The following is a 21,711-nucleotide window of genomic DNA, read 5'->3' as shown; positions in this document are numbered from 1 at the left end:
AGCAGTGATGGCCTGTTGTTGTTGTTGTTTAATCATTTAGTCGTGTCCGATTCTTCGTGACCCCATGGACCAGAGCACACCAGGCACTTCTGTCTTCCACTGCCTCCCACAGTTTGGTCAAATTCATGCTGGTAGCTTCGAGCAGTGGCGTAGCATGGGGGGTGCAGGGGGGGCCGGCCGCACCGGGCGCAACATCTGGGGGTTAGGGTTAGGGTGCGCAAATCCACGGGTTAGGGGGCGCAAATCCATGGGTTAGGGGGTGCAAATTACTTGCCTTGCCCCAGGTGCTGACAACCCACGCTACGCCACCAGCTTCGAGAACACTGTCCAACCATCTCGTCCTCTGTCGTCCTCTTCTCCTTGTGCCCTTCATCTTTCCCAACATCAGGGTCTTTTCCAAGGAGTCTTCTCTTCTCATGAGGTGGCCAAAGTACTGGAGCCTCAGCTTCAGGATCTGTCCTTCCAGTGAGCACTCAGGGCTGATTTCCTTCAGAATGGAGAGGTTTGATCTTCTTGCAGTCTATGGGACTCTCAAGAGTCTCCTCCAGCACCATAATTCAAAAGCATCAATTCTTTCTGCGATCAGCCTTCTTTATGGTCCAGCTCTCACTTCCATACATCACTACTGGGAAAATACATCATACATCACTACTGGGAAAAGCTAGGTGGCTGGGAAAAGATCGCCTAGGTGGCTTTAAAAAAAAGGATTAGACAAATTCATGGAGGAGGTAGTTGATGATGGCCAAAAGCCACAGTGGCTATGGTCTGCCTCCCCAGCTGGAGAAAGCAATGCTTCTGTAACACCAGGTGCAGGAGGGGAGAGGCCTCTTGTGCTCAGGTCCTGCTCGTGGGCCACCCAGAAGAGGCTCCTGGTTGGCCAGTGTGAGAAGAGGATGTTGGACTAGATGGGCCACTGGTCAGATCCTGCAGGCTCTTTATACAAGTGTAGAATCTAGCTTACTGTCAAAAGGTAAAATTGCATGAATTGCTCTAGCCATTTTTGCCTCTGGCTTCACCTACCACTGGCACATGGCCCCTGGAAGGTTGCCCAGAAGAGAATGTGGCCCTCAGGCTGAAAAAGCCCCCTCCCAGCTGGGCCCATAATATCATGCTGGCAGCCCTTTCCTCAGAGTAAGATCTGGCATCCAAGGGTTCCTGAGTATTGGCCTAAATTTGCATCTGTACATATCATTTATTATATGTGACAGCTCTGCTTGTGTACTGATGGGTGTGTTGCTGCGTTCCAAAGTGCACTGCTATTCCCAGGTTAGACTGCTCCATCGTGACTCTGGCAAAAGGCAGTGGCAGGATATGTCCTAAGGGCCTCTCCGTGGTGATGGACTTTGGATGCTTTTGTTGAAAGCCAGTATTACATAAACGCAGATTGGGAAGGTGAGAGGTTTTTTTTTTAAAAAAGATATTTATTAAAGTTTCAAAGATTACATAAAAACAAAACAAAACAACAATACAAACAAACAAAAACAAAAACAAGTATAATTTCAATCCCTTATTTTCTTGTAACTTACTTCCCCGACTTCCTCATACCTCCCCTTTCTGTATTCCAATTTCTAATTATTAATTCAGCAAATCCTCTCCCTTATTTTTCATTTAATTTTTAGCCTTTCTTTTCTTTTTACTTAACCATTACAGCTGTAAACCACATAATTTCTAAACCAACGTCATTCTAACATTCATTAATTTTGCAATGTTTCTTAAGATAGTCCTTAAATTTCTTCCAATCTTCTTCCACTATCTCTCTTTCCTGGTCTCGGATTCTGCCAGTCATTTCTGCCAGTCCCATGTAGTTTATCACCTTCATCTGCCATTCTTCCAAGGTGGGTAGATCTTGTGTCTTCCAATACTTTGCGATGAGTATTCTTGCTGCTGTTGTAGCATACATAAAGAATGTTCTATCCTTCTTTGGCACCAATTGGCTGGCCATACCCAGGAGAAAGGCCTCTGGTTTCTTCAGGAAGGTATATTTAAATACCTTTTTCATTTCATTATATATCATTTCCCAGGTGAGAGTTTTGGGTGGGCAGCTCGTTGGGTTGCATTGTAGCTGAGATTTGGCGCCCACTGACAGAACCTGGTGGTGTTAGCTTTGATTTATTGCCCCTGGTGGAAATATTGTCTAAGGCAGCTTATAAAGAGAAAGTGGGGGGGGGGGAGCATCAAGTTTTTGTTTTCTTCCTTTCTGTAGAATGCAATCTGCAAAGGAAAAAAAGGGTAGGTCTGTGTGGGAATTCTCCGTGTTCTGCACTGAGTCTATGTGGCTTTTCAAAATTATCCCTTGTTCATAGCCTGCCAGTATAAACACCAGTTCGGAAAATGCAGTACCTCTGTTGTACCGGAGCAGCTGCTTTAAATGCAGAAGGTCAGTCCCTTTATTCAGAACCTTGAAGACTGGAATCTATTAATTTTTAGTAGCTAGATCAGTGGTATAGCACCTGCTTTTCATGCAGAAGGTCGCAGGTTCAATCCCCGCTGGCATCTCCACATAGGGTTGGTAAAGAGCCCCCTGCTTATTTTTTTTTTTTATAAATATTTATTAAGATTTTTACAGAAAAAAAACATCCAATAATAATAAACAGTATTGCTTTGTTTTAACAAAATTTCATATCATCCTTGAGCTTCCTCGCGCCTCCCGCTCCCATTTACATCATTAATAAATTTTTGTCAAGCAAATTATCATCTTATTTCCAAATTTTGTGACCGCTTATTTAATTACAATAAAATAGTTCTCCTGCAAATTTGTTTCTCTTAATCTCTCTTATCATCAATTCCTGATCTATTTTAGTGATGGCCAATTATTTATAACCAAGCATCCTTCTTAACATTCCATTAAATCACAATATTTTTGTAAGTAAGTCTTAAATTTCTTCCAATCTTCTTCCATCCTTTCTTCTCCCAGGTCTCGGATTCTGCCAGTCATCTCCGCCAGTTGCATATAGTCCATCAGTTGCATCTGCCATTCTTCCAGTGTGGGTAGATCTTGAGTTTTCCAATTCTTAGCAAGTAATATCCTTGCTGCTGTTGTCGCATACATGAAAAATGTTCTATCTTTCTTTAGCACCTTCTGGTCGACAATGCCCAGGAGGAAGGCCTCTGGTTTCTTGGTGAAGGTATACTTAAATACCTTTTTCAACTCATTATATATCATTTCCCAGAAGGCCTTCACCTGCTTAAAAGAGCCCCCTGCTTAAAAGAGCCCCCTGCTTAAAAGCCAGAACAGGTGCTGCCAGTCAGTGCAGACAATATGAATCAAGATGGACTAGGGATATGATGTCAGGCTATGGGCTCTGTGGTGTCTGGCTATGGGCTCTGTGGCCAGCAGAAATGGCATGACCCAGAACATATCCAGAAAACACACACATCTGTGATCCTTCTCCCTGATCCTTGATGTAAATGAGATTCTCAGTGGCTTCTTGGCAGGGAGGGAAATGCAGTCTGTACCTGGCTCAGGAGCACTGTTGTCTCTTCTTGCTTCACATTCCAGAGCCCAGATTTCACCCAGTAATAAGCTGCTCTGCCCACCACAGGGTGCCTTCTGCTTCCCTGTACTTAAACCACCAGCAGAAACACTTTCTGGTTTCAACACAAAATTTCCCCAGCTGGGGGAAGGGTTGACAAAATCAAACAACAAGAGCAGGGTGTGTTGGGAAAGGCAGCCAGCCAAGTATTTTGTTTTCTGATAAAGTCAGGGGCTGGTTCTTATGCAATTATCATCATCTACAGGACAAACTTGTTATTAAAATGAGAACAATCACATAAAAGCAACCACAAAACTATGTTTTATTGACTCCAGGCACCTAGGGATGTCCCCCTGTAAAGAGGCAAAGAGATACCTGGCTTGTGGCTTCCTGGGTTCCTGTAGAGAAGAGGATTCTGGGTTTGGTGGGGTTGGCCATCTTGGCCTGATCTAGCAGGGCGCCTCTTAAATAAAAAGATAAGGAGAGCCCTCATGGATCAGGCCAATGGCCCGCCTAGTCCAGCATCCTATTATCACCAGTAGCCAGCGAGATGCTCCAAACAGAAACCTCCAAGCTGACCCTGAGCACAGGAGCCCTCTCCTCTCCTGCTGCTTCCATCTGCAGAGCAGGAGCATAGCCATTGTGCCTACCAGGACCAGCAAGATGCTGTGCTGATAGTAGGGACAACCCCAGGGAGTGGGGAGGCCAACCAGTTGCTGAGCTTGCAAGGCTGGTCAGTGGATTTCCCCCCACGCCACTGCTCTCCAAACACCTAGTCCATGCATTTATTTAGTCATTCATTCATTCCAGTTATGGCTGCTTTTCAGGGCCAGAAACCTTTGCAAAGTCACTGAAGGATCAGACATAAGAAGTTGCATGGCACAGAGTTATAGAGCATCAGTCCACCTAGCTCAGCATAGTCTATTCTGACTGGCAGTGATGCCCCAGAGTCACAGGCAGAAAGCAGCTGGTCTACCACAGAGCTATGGCCCTCCCCCTAAAAATTAAGTAAGATTCTAGTCTTCATAGTTCTGAGTTAAATAGGAACATAGGAAGCTGCCTTCTACTGAGACCCTTGGTCCACCTACCCAGTAATGTTCACACCTAACTGGTTGTGACTTTCTAGGGTTTCAGATGGAGGAACTCTACCTGGAGAAACTAGAAGTTGAAACTGGGATCCTCCGCATGCCAAGCAGGTGCTCTGTCATTCAGCCCTTTCCCAACTCAGCTCTCATTCAGAGTTGTTAGAAAAGCCGAATGCCTCTCCGTCTCTCTGCTAAGCAGTAGCAAGAGGCCAGGGAGTTGCCAGCACTCAACCAGGGTTTGTGTTCCTTTGAAGAATTGAGACACAACGGAGACTGTCATAGTTTTAAGAAATATAGTTTATTCACCTATTTACACCTTCACTCTGCAGGGAGGGAGTCCAGATCTTACAGCATGGTCATTTCAAGAGGGGCTTGTCCACCACAGCAGAGCAGCCCTGGAATCCAAGGCATCTCTCCCAGCCAGCCCTCAGCCAGCCTGCCCAACATGGATCCCAGTCTTTCTCGCCTCCTCCTCTTTCGCAGAACACCTTGCTAAAAGCTCACTTTTCCTGTCACTTCAAACACACACACCCCATCACCTTGGCAACATCTGTCTCCCCAGACCAAAGGATTCCTCTCAGATGGCTCATTTGTCATGTTAACAGATTTGCTCTTCACTAGGCCAGCCATTGAAGAGAAAAATTGTTAGTTTATTGGGTTTAGCCACTACCGCCCCCCTATCTATAACAAGAGTGAAAGTAGGATTGCACATTTTTGCAGGTTTAGCCAGGAAGTGCTTGTGGTCAGCACCAGACTGAGCAAACCACCAGAGACCTCTGCAAAGGCATCACACGAAGTTTAGCTGGAATAGAAAAATCCTCCACCCCCCCCCCCAAGCAATTGGAACAAGCCCTCCCCTCTATCTTGGGCAGAAATTCTTCCACTTAATGTTGCCGAGGCCAGCCAGCTCAGAAACAAAAATACAGAAATCTGGATCAGCTGCCTCTTCCCAATCTATCACAAGGTTTAAAGGTCTTGCCTCAGCAAAATCTGGAAACCCGTGCTTTAAGGGGGGGAAAAGGAGCCTGACTCAGCTACCATCAGGCACCCAGTTCCCTGGAGAACTGAACTCAAGGCCCTGGCAACTGCAGCAGGCTGAGGAAGGGACGAATGTCAAGACAGGTGTTAGCCTAGAACTGAGTTGCTGGGGGCTCTAGAACTGGGGCACCCTGATTTATCTCGAGTGGCTCCTGAGAGTTTGGGACCTTTTGGTTTAGAGCTGTGGTTCCTAATGTGGTGCACACGCCCCACAGGGGGGCAATTTGATTTTTAAAGGGGGGCAATTCGAGAACATTTAGACCAAGTTAATGGCCTTTTAGGCTTCCTCCATGTGAATAGGAGTTCACTTTTTGAATAATAAGAATTATATGTAATTGGGGTGGTGGTTCAGAATTTTAGAGATGCTTAGGTGGGGTGTGGCCCCAAAAAGGTTGGGAACCACTGGTTTAGAGGAAAGGCAAGTAAAAGAGAGTTCATAAAATTATGCAGGTCACGGAGAGTGAAGAGAAAGAAGTCCTTCTTCCTCTTTCATGGGCATCCAGTGGAGCTGAATGTTGAAAGATTCAGGACAGATAAAAAGAAGTCCTTCTTCACGCAGCATGTAGTTTAACTATGGAACTCACTCCCACAGGAGGAAGTGATGGCAACTAACGCAGATGGCTTTTAAAGAGCCTTAGACAAATTCATGGAGGAGGAGAGGGCTATCAGTGGCTACTACATGGTGGTTATGCTCTGCCTCCGCTGAAGGAAGCAGTATCACTTCTGAATACCAGTTTCTGGAAACTGCACAAAGGGAGAGGGCTCTTGTGCTCAGGTGTTGATTGTGGGTTTTTCATAATAGGGATCCTGTTAGCCACTGTGAGAACAGGGTGCTGGACTAGATGGGCCACTGGCCTGATCCAGCAAGCAGGCTCTTCTTAAGGAGGTCTGTTGTGTTTGTAGAACCTGCATGCCCAGGGGCAGTCTACATTTGAATACCCAGATAATGGAGAATAACAATGGGAGAGTTGCTGTTGCTTGCCGGCTTCCCATGGGAGCGCCTGATTAGCTATTGTGAAAGCAGGCTGGACTAGGTGGGCCCCCGCTGCCCTGATCCAGCAGGTTCTTCTTATGTCATAGAGCAGGGATGTCCAATTGTTCAATCATGATGTACCGGTCAATCGCGGGGCATTCCTGGTCAATTGCCTGATCCTGATTGATCGACCAAAAAGCAAAACAAAACCAAAAAAGAGCTCAACAACTTTGCTGAAGCCTCCCCTGAAAAGCTCAACCACTTTGGTCAATTGAATGGGTAGATCACTGTCATTGTTTTTATTGTGGGAGTAGATAGCAGTCTCTTAGAAATTGTTACAGATAGGTAGCCGTGTTGGTCTGCCATAGTCAAAACAAAAAAATTCCTTCCAGTAGCACCTTTTTTTTTTTTTTTTTTATAAAAATTTTTATTAAGATTTTTTACAGATACATATTTAACAAACAGAATAGGTTTCATAACATCCTTTCATTCTATTGTGGACTCCCTCACGTCTCCCGCTTCCACTTTCATCATTAAAAACGAGTTTTTCCAAGCAAATTATCATCTTGTTTATGCTCTTAAGTGCAGTATTTAGGTTAAACTCAAATAAAAAATTATAATTTAATGGTAGACAGTTATTTCTGCTCTGGCTTCCTTGTTAGGATTCAACCAAATTACAGTACTTTTGTAAATAGATCTTAAATTTCTTCCAGTCTTCTTCAACCCTCTCCTCTCCCAGGTCGCGGATTCTGCCAGTCATCTCAGCCAGTTGCATATAGTCCATCAGCTGCATCTGCCATTCTTCCAGTGTGGGTAGATCTTGGGTTTTCCAGCTCTTAGCAATAAGTATCCTTGCCGCCGTTGTAGCATACATAAAAAATGTTCTGTCCTTCTTTAACACGTTCTGGCCGACCATGCCCAGAAGGAAGGCCTCTGGTTTCTTGGTGAAGGTATACTTAAATACCTTTTTTAACTCATTGTATATCATTTCCCAAAAGGCCTTCACTTTAGGGCAGGTCCACCAGAGGTGAAAGAATGTTCCTTCATTTTCCTTACATTTCCAACATTTGTTATCAGACGAATGGTATATTTTAGCCAATTTCACTGGGGTCATGTACCATCTATATATCATTTTCATTACATTTTCCTTCAGAGCATTACATGCTGTGAAGTTCAGCCCGGTGGTCCATAACCTTTCCCAGTCCTCAAACATAATGTTGTGCCCAATATCCTGGGCCCACTTTATCATAGCCGATTTAACCAATTCGTCTTGTGTGTTCCATTTCAGCAGCAGGTTATACATTTTTGAAAGTACCTTGGTCTTAGGTTCTAGCAGTTCTGTTTCCAGTTTCGATTTCTCCACCTGGAATCCTAACTTTTTATCAATCTTAAACACTTCCTTAATCTGAGCATAGTGTAACCAGTCTCGCACTTTATCTTTCATTTTCTCTAAACTCTGCAGTTTCCAATTGTCTCCATCCCTTTCTAGTATTTCCCAATATTTTGGCCAATTGGCCTCCATATTGGGTCTTTTTCGGGCCTTAGCCTCCAAAGGTGACAGCCACCTCGGTGTTTTGTTTTCTAATAAGTCTTTGTATCTTGTCCAGACATTAAATATTGCTTTTCTGACAATATGGTTCTTAAAGACCTTGTTAATCTTAACCTTGTCGTACCATAAATATGCATGCCATCCAAATGCATTGTTAAAACCTTCCAAATCCAGCACATCCGTGTCCTCCAGAAGTAGCCAGTCTTTTAGCCAGCAGAAAGCTGCGGCTTCATAGTACAACTTTAAGTCTGGCAGGGCAAAGCCCCCTCTTTCTTTTGCGTCCGTTAATATCTTAAACTTAATTCTGGGCTTTTTGCCCTGCCAGACAAATTTGGAGATATCTTTCTGCCACTTCCGGAAGCACTCCGTTTTATCTACAATCTGCAATGTCTGAAACAAAAACAACATTTTTGGCAATACATTCATCTTAATAGCAGCTATTCGACCTAACAATGAAAGTTTCAATTTTGACCAGCTATCCAAGTCTCTCTTAATTTCAGACCAACATTTTTCATAATTATCTTTAAACAGACTCAAATTCTTTGCTGTTATGTTTACCCCTAGGTATTTAACTTTCTTAACCACAGTTAACTCTGTCTCTCTCTGAAACCGTTCCGACTCAATATCTGTCAAGTTTTTTCCCAACACCTTGGTTTTTTGCTTATTTAGTTTAAATCCCGCCACCCGACCAAAATCTTGGATTAGTTGTAGTACTCTTTTCGTACTAGATTCTGGCTCCTGTAATGTCAGAACTAAGTCATCTGCAAACGCTTTAAGTTTGTATTGTTTCGCTCCGACCTGTATCCCTTCCACCAACCTGTCCCCTCTAATCGTGTTCAAGAGCACCTCCAGGACCGCCTTCCAGTAGCACCTTAAAGACCAACTAAGTTAGTTCTTGGTATGAGCTTTCGTGTGCATGCACACTTCTTCAGATACACTCTGTGTATCTGAAGAAGTGTGTATCTGAAGAAGTGTGCATGCACACGAAAGCTCATACCAAGAACTAACTTAGTTGGTCTTTAAGGTGCTACTGGAAGGAATTTCTTAGAAATTGGATGTCCCTGTCATAGAGGATGAGGCTATTCATGGAGGATAAGGCTATGCTCTGCCTCCACAATCAGAGGCAGTAATGCTTCTGAATCCTGGTTCCTGGGAGCCAAAGAAGGGCAGAATGCTCTTGTGCTTGGGTCATTCCCTTTGGAAGGTCAGTGGCAGAACACTCACTTTGCATGCAGAAGGTCTCAGGCTCAACCCCTCGCATCTCCAAGTGAGATTGGGAATGTCCCCTGCCTGAAACCCTCCAAGAAACCACTTTCCTCATAGACTGGCTATGCACATATCAAGGATGCCTCCTTTGGAAGTGAGAGGGGATGTTGGAAGTGGTCCAAAACCTGCGTCCATGGGGTCAGGCTAGTTCCTGAGAGCTCAGGGGCTTTTCCTCCAATGGATTGTGGAGCCAGGACTTTGGCAGTGGGGTCATTTTGTTCCAACCCCCTGCAATTCAGGAATCTTAACTAAAGCATCCATGACATATGGCCATCTAAGGTAAAGGTAAGGGACCCCTGGCCATTAGGTCCAGTTGTGACCGACTCTGGGGTTGCGGCACTCATCTCGCTTTATTAGCCAAGAGAGCCGATGGGAGCTCACCCCATCGCGGGGATTCTAACCTCTGCTTAAAAACCTCAAAGGAAGTGAGAGTCTACCACCTTCTGAGGGCGTCTGTTCCACAGCATTGTTGAACTGCTCTTGCCATCAGAAAGTTCTTCCTCATGTAGACTGTATGACAGGCATAGGCAAACTCGGCCCTTCAGATGTTTTGGGACTACAATTCCCACCATCCCTGACCACTTGTCCTGTTAGCTAGGGATGATGGGAGTTGTAGTCCCAAAACATCTGGAGGGCCGAGTTTGCCTATGCCTGCTGTATGATTTTTGGGACACAGAACTGTTGGTGACCTTAGGCTGTTCTGAATGTTACACTGATAGATCACAATAAGGTGACTTTTAATAAACAGAAGTAATTTCAGGGGCTAAGAGAGGCTGTCTTAGATCATGTCAGACCCTTGGTCCACCTAGCTCAGCACTGCACACACTGACTGGCAGTGCCTCTCTAGGGTTTCGGGCAGGGAACATTCCCTACCCCACCTGGAGATGCCATTGATGAAACGTGGGGCTGACTGCAACCAAAGCAGATGATCTGCAGTGGCTGCTGGGAGCCGGAGTGTGTCTGGAGTTCCAGTAATGTTCTCCTTCTTTCCTATTAACTTTGCTTTTATTAGAGATTTTATATTTCAGAAGAAGAAACAGAAAAACATAACAACTACCATTTTTACTCACATCTAATGGTCACATTTTTTGGCCAAATTACGTTGTGGAAATTAAGGTGCACTTTAGATTTGATGGCACATTAGACTTGCATAAATACATTATTTCCTTTTAACTCCAAACTATCTGCAGGTGGAGACTTTATTTTTCTTGAGTTCAACATGCCACCTACTGGCTATGTCAGGTGTGCCAACCCCTCTGTGGGAGATGCACTCCAACACAGCTGTTCTCTTGAAGGGTGGGTGGTGTTTTTGACCTGTGCACCATTTCCTGGGAGCTCCTTCAGTTTGTGGTGTGCAGAGATGAGATGCTTAAGAGGGCAAAAATATTGCAAAGGAAAAGAAAACATCAGACTGAGGATTGGCTGAGGTCTTATTCCAGAGGCAACTGAGTCTACTCAGAATCCATTCTGCTCTGGATCCATCTTATTCCAGAGGCTGGGGGAGAAAGACCGCTGCCTGAAACCCTGGAGAGAGCCACTGTTGCAAGCCAGTGTACTGTATACAGTACTGAGCTAGATGGACCAACGGTCTGACTCGATAGAAGGCAGATCCCCACATTCCTGTTCAATTGAACTATGAGGACTAGAATCGTATTTTATGTTGAAGGGGTAGAGTATGGTTTTTCCTTTGCACATGGAAGGCTCAGTCCCCAGGTTCAGTCCCCAGAGACATCTGCACACAGTACTGGCGAAAGACCCTCTGCCAAAAAGCTCTGGAAAACTCAGCCCTTCACTAAGAATCATGAGGTCTGGAACCTCAAGTTTATTTTTAGGGGAAGGGCTGTAGATACAGATACAGAGCACCTGTCCTGCATACAGAAAGTTCAAGCTTCAATCCTTGCTGGCATCTCCAGGCAAGGCTGGGAAAGAAACCCTGCCAGAAACTTTGGAGAGCCACTGCTCATCAGTGTATACAGTCTTGAGCTAGATGGACCTAGTGGCCTGACTTAGTTTAAGCCAGCTTCCTCTATTTCTACACAAGTGGGTTAGACTGAGCATCCTGTCTTAAGAGCATCCTGCAGTGGAGGTCCTGTTGCACACACACAAAACCTAACCACCAGGGCTAGTAGCTATCAGTAGCCTCCACCTCCAATTGGTCTCACCCTCTTTCGAGCTTTGAAGATTTCTGATGCAAAAAGATTGGAAATCTAAAATATAAGCCATTGTATGGACTTCTAGCTTTTTTTTTTTTTTTGCTATAGTACCTCCTGTAACTATAAGTTTTGGAAAACTTGTTTTAAATTTTTAAATAGTTAAACTGTGGAACTCACTCCCACAGGCGGCAGTGACAGCCACCAAGCAAGATGACATCAAAAGAGGATTAGACAGTTTCATGGAGGTGGAGAGCGCTGTCCATAGCCACTCACCACAATGGCTCTGGCCTACCTCCCCAGCTGCAGGCAGCAATGCTTCTGGAAACCACATTAGGGGAGAATGTTGCTCTTGTGCTTGGGTCCTGCCTGCAGGTTTCTCACTGGGTTGGTCACTGAGAAGAGGATGCTGCTCTAGGTGGGCCACTGGCCTGATACAGAAACGCTCTTATTTTTTCCTTTTTAAAAAATTATATTTTAAATGGTTGTAACGTGCCCTCGGACCTTAGGACGAAGGGCGAGTAATAAGAGCATCGCTGCCCAGGTGGTTGGTCCTCCTAGCCTCTCGCAGGAGCGAGTTTTAAGGTTGAAGGATGCCAAGTGTGTTATGCAGAAGGTACCAACGCCACTTCACCCATTTCCAAATGTGGCAAGCCAGCTGCCTTTCCTGGGGTTGGGAGACCCCCTTCTCTCCTCCAGGGATGTTTTTTTGGGGGGGCTGGGCTCCCCTTCTTCCCCCAAAAGCCTCCTCCCTTCTGCCTGAAGATGCCACAAAGACTTATAAGCGGAAGCTGGAGACCTGATAGTGGACGGAAGGAGAAGGGGAGGGGGGAAGCTCCCCCTCGGGTCTCTTTTTCCATCGGCGGGCAGAAATGTGCCTGGGCAGGCGTCCCCTTTAAGGAGCGTCTCCGCAGCATCATCCAGAAGAGGAGGAGGAAGAAGGAGGAAGATGCGGCAGAAACGGGGAGGCAGCAGGGGCCCCCACCTCGGCCAGCCTGGAAGACCCACTGCCTTGGACCCACCGAGCCCCCCAGTCCCTGCCCTCTCCAGCCTGGCGTGAGCGCAGCGCCTCCCCCCTTCTTTCCAGGGGGGGCTTGGAACAAAAGAGACACCCCCCTGCACTGCCAGAGCCCAGCATGAGAAGGGTTGTGCAGCTGGTACTTTTTTGCCCCCTCTCCATGGGGCTGCAGGTGAGAGCGAAGGCGGGCGCGGATGGAGAGAGAAACGATGGAAGGGGAGGGGGTGTCTCTCTGGCCTCCGAGCTGAAGCTCAGTGCCGTTGCAGGTACTGCGTGGGGGCGGGGGCGGAGAATTGATCTCTGAAGATGGGTTGAGGCTTCGGAGCAAAAAAATAAGGATAAAAAGGCCGCCCTTCTTGTTGGAGATTGTATACTGGGGCGCCGCGCGCCTTTGCCTCTTGCAATTGACAAGCTTGTCAATGTCAAAGGCAGCTTCTTCCCCACCACTGGACCATTTACTGCTTAAGCGCCAAAGGGGTACTTGGGCGTTACCTGGTGCAGCAGGTAAAAAAAAGCAGGAGGAACCTCCTGGGGGTGAAGGAGGCCCCCCTGGTTGGCTCCACAAGCAGGTGGAGAACTCCTGCACCAGTTCATCTGCTTTTCTAGTACACCCGCCCCTCATTTTCTGGTTTTTGGGTTTTAGCTTCTACAAGCAGAAGCCCCTGCAAGAAGTGTGTTCACTGTGGAAGCACGTGTATTTATTATTTTTAATGAACCTGGGGGACTGGTTTGTGTGGGGGGGAAGGGGAGATATTGAGGAAAGGCCAGAGACAGTGTGGGATGCCTCTGAGCGCTGGAGAATAATATCTGGCCCATTTGGAGGCAGCCATGCAAATCAGCCAGGCCAGCTGGCAATCGCAAAAGGCCAAGAGTTTGGGGGCATTCTGCACTGCAACATCTCTGGTGCCCAAATGCCAGGCAAATGCTGCAGCAGGGAAACACAAAGTGCCCTTCAAATCAAGCAAGGGTGTGTGTGTGTGTGAAGAATGAAAACTGGCTTGGAAATGGTAGTGAGACGTCTCTTGAATCCTGCCATTCTCAGGAGAGGGGCAGTAGTGTCCAGATATCCAAAGTAGGGCAAAGGAAAGAGACTTCCTGCCAGAATGGGTGGAGAGGTGCTGCCAGTCAGTGTTGAAAATATTTCCAGAGGATTTCTACTCAGTAGCAGAACAGCTGCTGGGCATGCAGAAGGTCCCAGGTTCAATCCCTAATGGCATCTCCAGGTTGGGCTGGGGAAGATGCCCTGCCTGAAGTGTGGGGAAGTGTGAATGCCAGTCAGTGTGGACCAAGGGTCTGGCCCTGCAGAAGGTAGCTTCCAGTGTTCCCAACATCCATTGCAGACGATGGTAAGAAATAGTGCATGGCTGTGGCTAGGCTGCTCTGCTCTGCTCCCAGTGGGTCTGTGCATGTGTTAGAATAGGGGGCATCTCTTTCCCAAGTTCAAAGGCCAATGGACCTATGGGGGCGGGACCAGTTGTGGAATAATGTGTACAGTTCTGGCCTGGGAGCTGGAAAAGGTTCAGAAAAGGGCAACTGAAAGTGGACATGGAGCAACTCTCCTAGACGAAAGGTTGGGGCTTTTTAGTTTAAGATACAACATGATAGAAGTTTATAAAATTATGCATAGCATAATTCCTCCCTCTCTCATAACACTAAAACTTGTGGGCATCCAACAAAGCTGGATGTTGGAAGGTTCAGGGTAGGAAAAAGAAAATCCTTCTTCACCCAGTGCATTTAGGCTGCGGAACTCACTCCCACAGAAAGGAAGGTGACCAACGTAAATTGCTTTAAAAGAGAATTAGACAAATTAATGGAGGAAAGGGCTATCAATTGTTATTATTAGGGGCAGTAATGATTCTTCTGAATATCGGTAGCTGGAATCCACAGGAGGGGAAGAGGTGCTCTTATGGTCAAATCCTGCTTGCAGGTTTCCCGGAAGAGGCATCTGGTTGCCCATTGTGAGAACAGGAGGCTGGACTAGATGCACATTGGACAATTAGCTCCATTGAATTCAAGGGGATTTACATTTGACTAAACAAATATAGGATTGTATTGTAAGGGACATTTTTTAAAAAACTGTTTTGCAACTTCTCCCCATATCCCCCTCACTAAATTGAGATAATTTGGGCCATGTCAATCAAGCGTGTTGGATTTTTTTTTAAGCTGATGAAACAGTGACAAGGCAGATGAATTAAGCTTCAATATATTTCGCCTATTGTGAAAACCTCAATAGTGGCTGCCTTCTTGAGATGCTTTAGGAATTGCATCTTAAGAGGTACAGGTCATTGTTGAAGAGAAAGGCCAAAATCTTATATTATACTTACCTGGGAGTGTTGTTGTTGTTGTTTAGTTGTTTAGTTGTGTCCGACTCTTCGTGACCCCCTGGATCAGAGCACGCCAGGCACTCCTGTCTTCTACCTGGGAGTAACACCCACTAAACTTGGTGGGATTCCTTTCCATTCTTCAATTAGCCAAATGGCAACATACTTTCTTGCCCACCTGAAAGGGTTAGGCAAGGGTGCCCTTTAACTCTCAGGTCGAAAGGAGAGAGCTACTTATCAAGTAAGGAAAGAAATGTTCACAGCCCCAGAGCCAAATCAGACTTATTAGTTTGCATTGGGAACATCTCAGTAGAATATTTTGTCAGTTTAATTTCTTTGATGCCTTTTCCAGGAAAGGAATCAAGGAATCTCTGTCATTGAAATACACAAAAATTTTAAAAGGATACAGACAGAAATATCTGTATCGTGTTAAAATCAAAGCAGCCCTCCTATTCACTAAACACATCAGGAATAATTGTCAACACAATGCCAAAATTAAAAAACTATCCCACCAAATGTCTGAGAATAGAGGACTCCCAACCTGCTGCTGAAAAGATTATAATTCACCTTTGCTTTGCAAGACTGAGATGGCCTTTATCAGTGAGAGTGGCATGAATTTCCATCTAGTAAGCCCCAAAAGAGGCAAAATGTGCATTACATAACTGCAAAGTCCACAATCCAGAGTGCTGACTCTCCACTGGGGGAGGAACCAGCCAGTTCTTCCATCAGCCAGTTAGTTATACATCTAACTCAACCTTTGCCTGCCAGATGTTTGTGTGTTTCTGGCTGATGGGGGTTGTAGTCCAAAACATCAGGATGGCTCCAGGTTGTTGAAGGTTGAGATAACTTGACAACGTCCCTCGCCACCGCCAGTCCCAAAACTCACATGAAGAAATCAGCACAGTCAAGTTCCTACCTAAGAGTCACAAAGTAAAATAAAGGTAATCTGTAAAAATAAATCCAAAATCTGTATTAGGCTAACCAGAAACTTCACAACATAGTGTGCAAGCTTTCCTGATTTCAAAACGTAAATATGGTTACCTTTCCTAGGGGTGGAGATGTTAAGAGTTATTATTACTGAAGTTGGAGAGTTTATAAGAAAAACAGCCATTGCGTCCCAAATCTGTCTGGAAACTCAAACATCTAGTCTCTCAGACCTTTGTTTAATTCAACACTTTGTTTAGAACTACAAGGACTAACTGTGCTACAGTCCTCTAACACAAGAACATAGGAAGCTATGGCCCTCCCTCCCTCAATCATGGCAAAATTCTAGTCCTCAAAGTTCTGAAGGAAGGTGAATTGAATAAGGCTGCTGCCTTAAACCAACACAGACCATTGGTCTATCCAGTATCGACTACACTGACTGGCAGCAGTGGATCGCCAGGGTTTCAAGGAGTCTTCCCAAGCATGGCCTAGAGATGCCATTGGAAATTGAACATGGGACCTTCTGCAGGCAAAGCTGGTGCTCTACCACTGAGGCTTTTACCTAAAAAATAAGGCTCTAGTCCTCATGTTCTAAATAATAAGCCAATTTAAATAAGATGCTGCCCTCTTATCAAGCTGGGATCATTGTTCTATCTAACTCATTACTGTCTACAATGACTGGCAGAAGCTCTCCAATGTTTCAGACAGGGAACCTCTTTCTCATTTGAACCCTGGTCTCTCCCAAGTACTAGCAGTCTGACACTCTAACCAATATGCCATGCTGACTGGCCTACTGGCATGCACAGGTGCCGATCCAGGCAGACTTCGAAAAAGGAAAAGCAAAACTGAAACTCTGGGTTTACTCCTGAGCTGTTGTGGTGCCAGCAGGATTTTTTCTGGGCCTGGGACACTGTACTTGGCCTGGGACCATCACCTTGCCTGTAACCCGTTGACAGATATGGGTTTTGTGTATATATAGATATATCCTTCCATACCTGTTTTGGCTCTCCTTAAATTTCTTTTGCTCTCTCTTCCCAACCTCACAGAGCCGTCTTCCTGGCATCAAGGTCAAGTACCTATTTTTTGCCTGGCTGGGCATTTTTGTGGGCAGCTGGGTGGTCTACATGCATTACTCGTCCTATTCAGAACTCTGCAGAGGACACGTCTGCCAGATGATCATCGTGAGTGTCCCCCATCCACATTTGCAAAATTATTTATTATGATGATTACTATGATTAATATTGCATCAGAAGGCAGTGAGGTCTCATTTGCTGGAGGCCAGATGACCCTTGGGGTTCCTTCCAACACTACAATTCTAGGACTGCATGAATATCAGTTGCTAGGAATTGCAGGTCCTAGGCATTCGGGTCCTACTTTTGGGCTTCCTTTCGGGACAACTGGTCAGCCCCTGTGAGAGCAGGATGGTGGGCTAGATGTGCCATTGGCCTGATGGAGCTGCAGCCAGGCTTCTCTTAAGGTCTATTGTGATAGCATTTCCATTGGAAAAAGTTCCCTGTCTGCTGGGGTGCTGCATGGACTTGGACCTATAATGGATCTGAAGCCAAGTGAGCAGAAGAGAAGCCTGGAACTTTTGGCTGCTGGATAAGGAGCCCCCAGAGGCTTCAATGGCCAGGTGGCTGTTGCTTGCCATCTGCTACTTGCCCAGAGTGGTGCCTTCTAATGAAGAGTTCTTTGAGCTCTGATTTAATGATGGTTCAATGAGGAATGGTCCCCGACTGCTGGGGAAGGAGCAGGAGAGGCTTTTGGCCGGAGTGAAGAAACGTGAGACTCTCCTTCCCCTGACAAATATGACATCCTCTTTCCTGCCTGGTTCAGGAGAGAAGGAGGTAACATGGGAACGCATTGCTTTGCTGAAGAAACTGAGCTGTATAAACATAGAACTGCAGTGTTTGAGGGGACACCAACCCCAGGGCATGAAGCTTACTGGTTGACCTTGGACCAGTCACTGTCTCTCAGCCCTACCCTAGGGTTGTTGGGAGGGTAAACAGGGGAAGCAGAGCCACATACACCACCTCACACTCCTTTGAGGAAAGGTGGGATATGATAGCTAACAGTTATTGATTCCTTTGTTTTCTCCTCCTCCTCCTTTCTAGTGTGACCAATATAATAAAGGAATAATTTCCGGGTCGACGTGTAAAGACCTTTGCAAGGATCATACACTGGTGTTCCAGCACTGCCTCTCGTCCTCTCCCACCCAGCAGGTAAGTTGACTTTCCATCGTTGGCTGGAGCTATGGAAAGACTTTGAAGTTGGCAGGGAGCAGGGATGAGGTAGAGACATCACAGTGCTGGGCAGGCTGCTTAAGTCTTGCCGTATGCTGGTGAGAAGGTGGTCATTTAAATTGGTGAATTTGTCCAATCCTCTTTTTAAAACCATGCATGTTGCTGGCTGCAACTGCCTCCTGTGGGAACAAGTTCCAAAGCTTAAATGTGTGCTGCATGAAGGACTTTTTGTCTGTCCTGGATCTTCCTAATATTCAGTGTCACTGAATGTCCATGAGTCCATGAGGGAAGGAGAAAACCCATTCCTCTTTCCATGCTATGTATAATTTTGTAATTTTTTTTATCTTATTGCCTATCTTTTTCTCAAAATTGAAAAGTCCTTTCCTCAGAGGAGAGTCGCTCCATCATCAACTCAATCATTTTGCTTGCCATTTTCTAAACCTTTTCCAACACTACAATATCCTTTTTTGCAAAGTCCCTACCAGAGAAGAATGGCAAACCAAGCTGATGGACTATTCTGAGATGGCAAAACTTATTGGAAAACTCAGAAACCGAAAGGACAAAAACTTTATAAAAGAATGGGAAAAATATATAAGTTATTTAGGAGACCACTGTAAGCAGATGGAAACAAAGGCAGGATTTTGATTTTAGTTGTAGTGTAAAAATTATGATGTATAATATGATTTGATATAAAAAATGGAGTATTGATGAATATGCAGTAGTCGATATTTAAAATGAGACCCCATGGAGGCGACAGGGGGAAGTCTTGAGATTCAGAGAATCTCTTTATATAGATATACTTTTTTATTCTCTGTTTATTTGTATTTTGTATTTGTAAAGCCAATAAAAATGATTTCTAAAAAAATGATAATATACAATATCCCTTTTTAGGTGAGGCAACCAAAATGGCACACAATATTCCAAACGCAGTTGCAACTTAGATCTGTTTAACAGCACAATGACACTGGCAGTTTATTTCCAATTCCTTCCATGATGATCCCTAGGCCTGGTTTGTGTTTTTCATGACCACCAAACTGGCCCAACACCTTCATCAAGCTCTCTGCTATGGCACCAAGTTCTTGCTCATGGTCCACCACTTCCAATTTAGACCTCAGGAGTGCATGTGTTGAATTAAGATTTATTTTGCCCCAGCATGCATCACTTTACACATTGAGTTGCATCCACCTGATCATTCAGGCTGCCCTTTTTGGAATCTTTCTTCTTATACTGACAGGCACATACTTCAACTGCTCAACATAGCTGTGAATCCTGCAATGCAGGAAGTTGGACTAAGTGTCCCTTTGTGTGTGGGGGGGGGGGTGTCTCCCCTTCCAATGCTACGTTCTGTGAACTTTGGGCACCTGTCAAATAAATCTGTGTCCTGCAGATCCAGTTTGTCTCTCTAAGTTACATTCCTCTCCTTCGGTGCAGGTATACAGCGGCCTCTGGAAAGAGAAGGAGGTGATCATCAAATGTGGCATTGAAGAGGCCCTCAAGGCCGATGGCAACCCTGACTCAGCCCCCAGGAGAGATGTGGTCCTTTTCAGCAAGCCGACACGGGGGACATCAATGGATGAGTTCAAGGAGATGCTCCTGAATTTCTTAAAAGTGAATTTGTCACTACACCAGCAGGGAATGGGGGAAGGGTTTCTTGTTTTCAGGGAGCTGAGGATCCAAAACAACAGAACTAGCAGTTGGAAGTCCTGGAAGGAGGGCAAAGGGGTGGGGCTGTTGCCAGCAGGCGTGGGGGTAGCGGCGGGAAGCCAGCGAGCTCCTAACAATATTATTTACTGTTTATCTGCTTTGGATATGGGATGATTGTAATACCCTGCTACTGCAATTTTAGGGTTGTTAATAATGGTAAATAAAGGCTAGAAGCAAAAGGGGAAAAAAGGATAGAAAAAAGGAATGAAGTACAGTGGTACCTCTGGTTGCGAATGGGATCCGTTCCAGAGGCCCGTTCGCAACATGAGCAGAATGTAACCCGCATCTGCGCATGCGCGGATTGCGATTCACCACTTCTGTGCATGCGCACGACGTTAGTTTGCTCATGCACGAGCAGCGAAACCCAGAAGTAACCCTTTTCGGTACTTCCGGGTTGCCACGGGACGCAACCTGAAAACACTCGACCTGAAGCAAACGCAACACAAGGTATGACTGTAAAATGAAATGAAAAACTATCTGTCTTTTGCAGTCCAATCTAGGTGACCAGGTCTCCTTCACCAACTTAGTGAACAAGATAATGGCCATGGCGGATGTCAGTCGAGATGGGAAACTGTCGCTGGCGGAGGCGAAATCCATCTGGGCACTGCTGCAGCTGAACGACTTCTTGCTGACGCTCTCCCTGCATGAGAAGGAGCACACCTCCCAACTGCTGGGGCACTGTGGGGACCTGTACGTCACCGAGAAGATCCGCCACACCTCCCTCTATACTGTGGAGGTCCCTCGCTTCCTGCAGCCACTGCTGCCCGCGGCCATCCACAGGGTCCTCCACCGGTGGTTCTCCCCAGCCTGGCCGCAGAGAGCGAAGATCGCCATTGGCCTCTTGGAGTTTGTGGAGGAGATCTTCCACGGGATGTACGGCAACTTCTACATCTGCGAGGCGGGCTTCAAGAACATGGGCTACAACGACAGGCATGACTTCAAGATGGTGGACCTCCGGAAGGTGGCGACAGAGATGACCATCCGGGGCTTCCTCAAAGGGCGCCACTGCGAGCAGAACGTGGACTGCACCTATGGGAGGGACTGCGTGGCCCCCTGCGACAAGCTCATGAAGCAGTGCAAGAGTGACGTGGTCCAGCCCAACCTGGCCAAGGTATGTGGGCTTCTGCAGGAGTACTTGCTCCACGGGGCGCCCTCCGATCTGAAAGATGAGCTTCAGAAGCAGCTCAAGACCTGCACAACCCTCAGCGGCTTGGCCAGCCAGATGGAGGTCCACCACTCACTGGTGCTCAGCAGCCTCAAGACACTCTTGTGGAAGAAAATCTCAAATACCAAATATTCATAGGTGTGGGATGCCGAAAACCACTGATGCTGCACACAGAGGATCGCAGAATAGGAAGAGGGCCAGGGAGCACTCTGCTCTCCACCCCCTCCCCCAAAAGCATACAAGAAGGAAGATTTAGCAATGGGGGAAAAGACAAATGGAATAACCAGTGGGTCCTCCTCCCTTTTGGATGGACAGACTGTCAGTGAAGCAAGGGAAATTGTTTTGGATGAACAGCTTCTGATGTAAATAAATAGTGCTCTCTCTATCTCTTTGGCCTTGTCCTTAGGTTTATATGCCCCACCTCTCCTTCAAGAATCTCAAGGTAGTGAATGTATTTTATCCCAACAACCAGGTAGGATAGGCTAAGAAGCAAGCGAATGCCCCAAGGTCAGCCAGTGAGCTTCATGGCTGAGTAGGGGATTTGAATCCTGGTCTCCTTATGCAGAGTCACACCCTTGGGTTCATCTAGCTTAGTGTTGTCCAGAAGGGCTGGAAGCAGCTCCCTAGCAATTCAGACAGGGGACATTCCCAGTCTCACCTGGAGATGCTCCAAGGGATTGACCCTGGGGCCACTGATCTACCACCCATCCCCAGCTTCCGAGCAGCTTGCTGGCAATGCCAGGGTTTGAATCTGTGTCTTCTCAAGCTCCAAGAGAGCCACAAACCTCACGGCCTCTGGACC

At 46.1% G+C, this 21,711-nt stretch overlaps 2 protein-coding genes across 5 annotated transcripts in view; one reads left to right on the top strand and one right to left on the bottom strand.

Moving 5' to 3' along the window:
• PPP1R26 (protein phosphatase 1 regulatory subunit 26) overlaps positions 1-21,711 on the bottom strand; it is a 117,628-nt gene that overhangs the window by 67,054 nt on the left and 28,863 nt on the right. The window lies entirely within an intron of this gene.
• On the top strand, positions 1,254-21,294 carry DIPK1B (divergent protein kinase domain 1B). Of its 2 annotated transcripts, none has more exons than XM_081897901.1 (5): positions 1,254-1,392; positions 16,844-16,978; positions 17,912-18,019; positions 19,472-19,648; positions 20,235-21,294. In XM_081897901.1, the coding sequence occupies exons 2-5, from the start codon at positions 16,922-16,924 to the stop codon at positions 21,045-21,047; spliced, it is 1,155 nt and encodes a 384-aa protein (XP_081754027.1). In that variant the 5' UTR covers positions 1,254-1,392; positions 16,844-16,921; the 3' UTR covers positions 21,048-21,294. The 2 variants fall into 2 exon arrangements, with proteins under 2 accessions (XP_081754027.1, XP_081754026.1); XM_081897900.1 differs by lacking the exon at positions 1,254-1,392 and adding an exon at positions 12,099-12,724.

The sequence above is a fragment of the Podarcis melisellensis genome (genome assembly GCF_964234715.1).
Source record: "Podarcis melisellensis genome assembly, chromosome: Z".
Classification (NCBI taxonomy): domain Eukaryota; kingdom Metazoa; phylum Chordata; class Lepidosauria; order Squamata; family Lacertidae; genus Podarcis; species Podarcis melisellensis.
Note: the sequence above shows the minus strand (reverse complement) of the source record. Positions and strands in the feature narration are given on the sequence as shown.

What these genes read in the sequence shown, in the direction of transcription:
- DIPK1B (XM_081897900.1), top strand. Translation starts at nt 12,671, where the DNA reads ATGAGAAGGGTTGTGCAGCTGGTACTTTTTTGCCCCCTCTCCATGGGG. An exon ending in CCCTCTCCATGGGGCTGCAG is followed by an intron (nt 12,725 to 16,843) that starts GTGAGAGCGAAG and finishes CCAACCTCACAG; the next exon opens with AGCCGTCTTCCTGGCATCAA. An exon ending in ACGTCTGCCAGATGATCATC is followed by an intron (nt 16,979 to 17,911) that starts GTGAGTGTCCCC and finishes CCTCCTTTCTAG; the next exon opens with TGTGACCAATATAATAAAGG.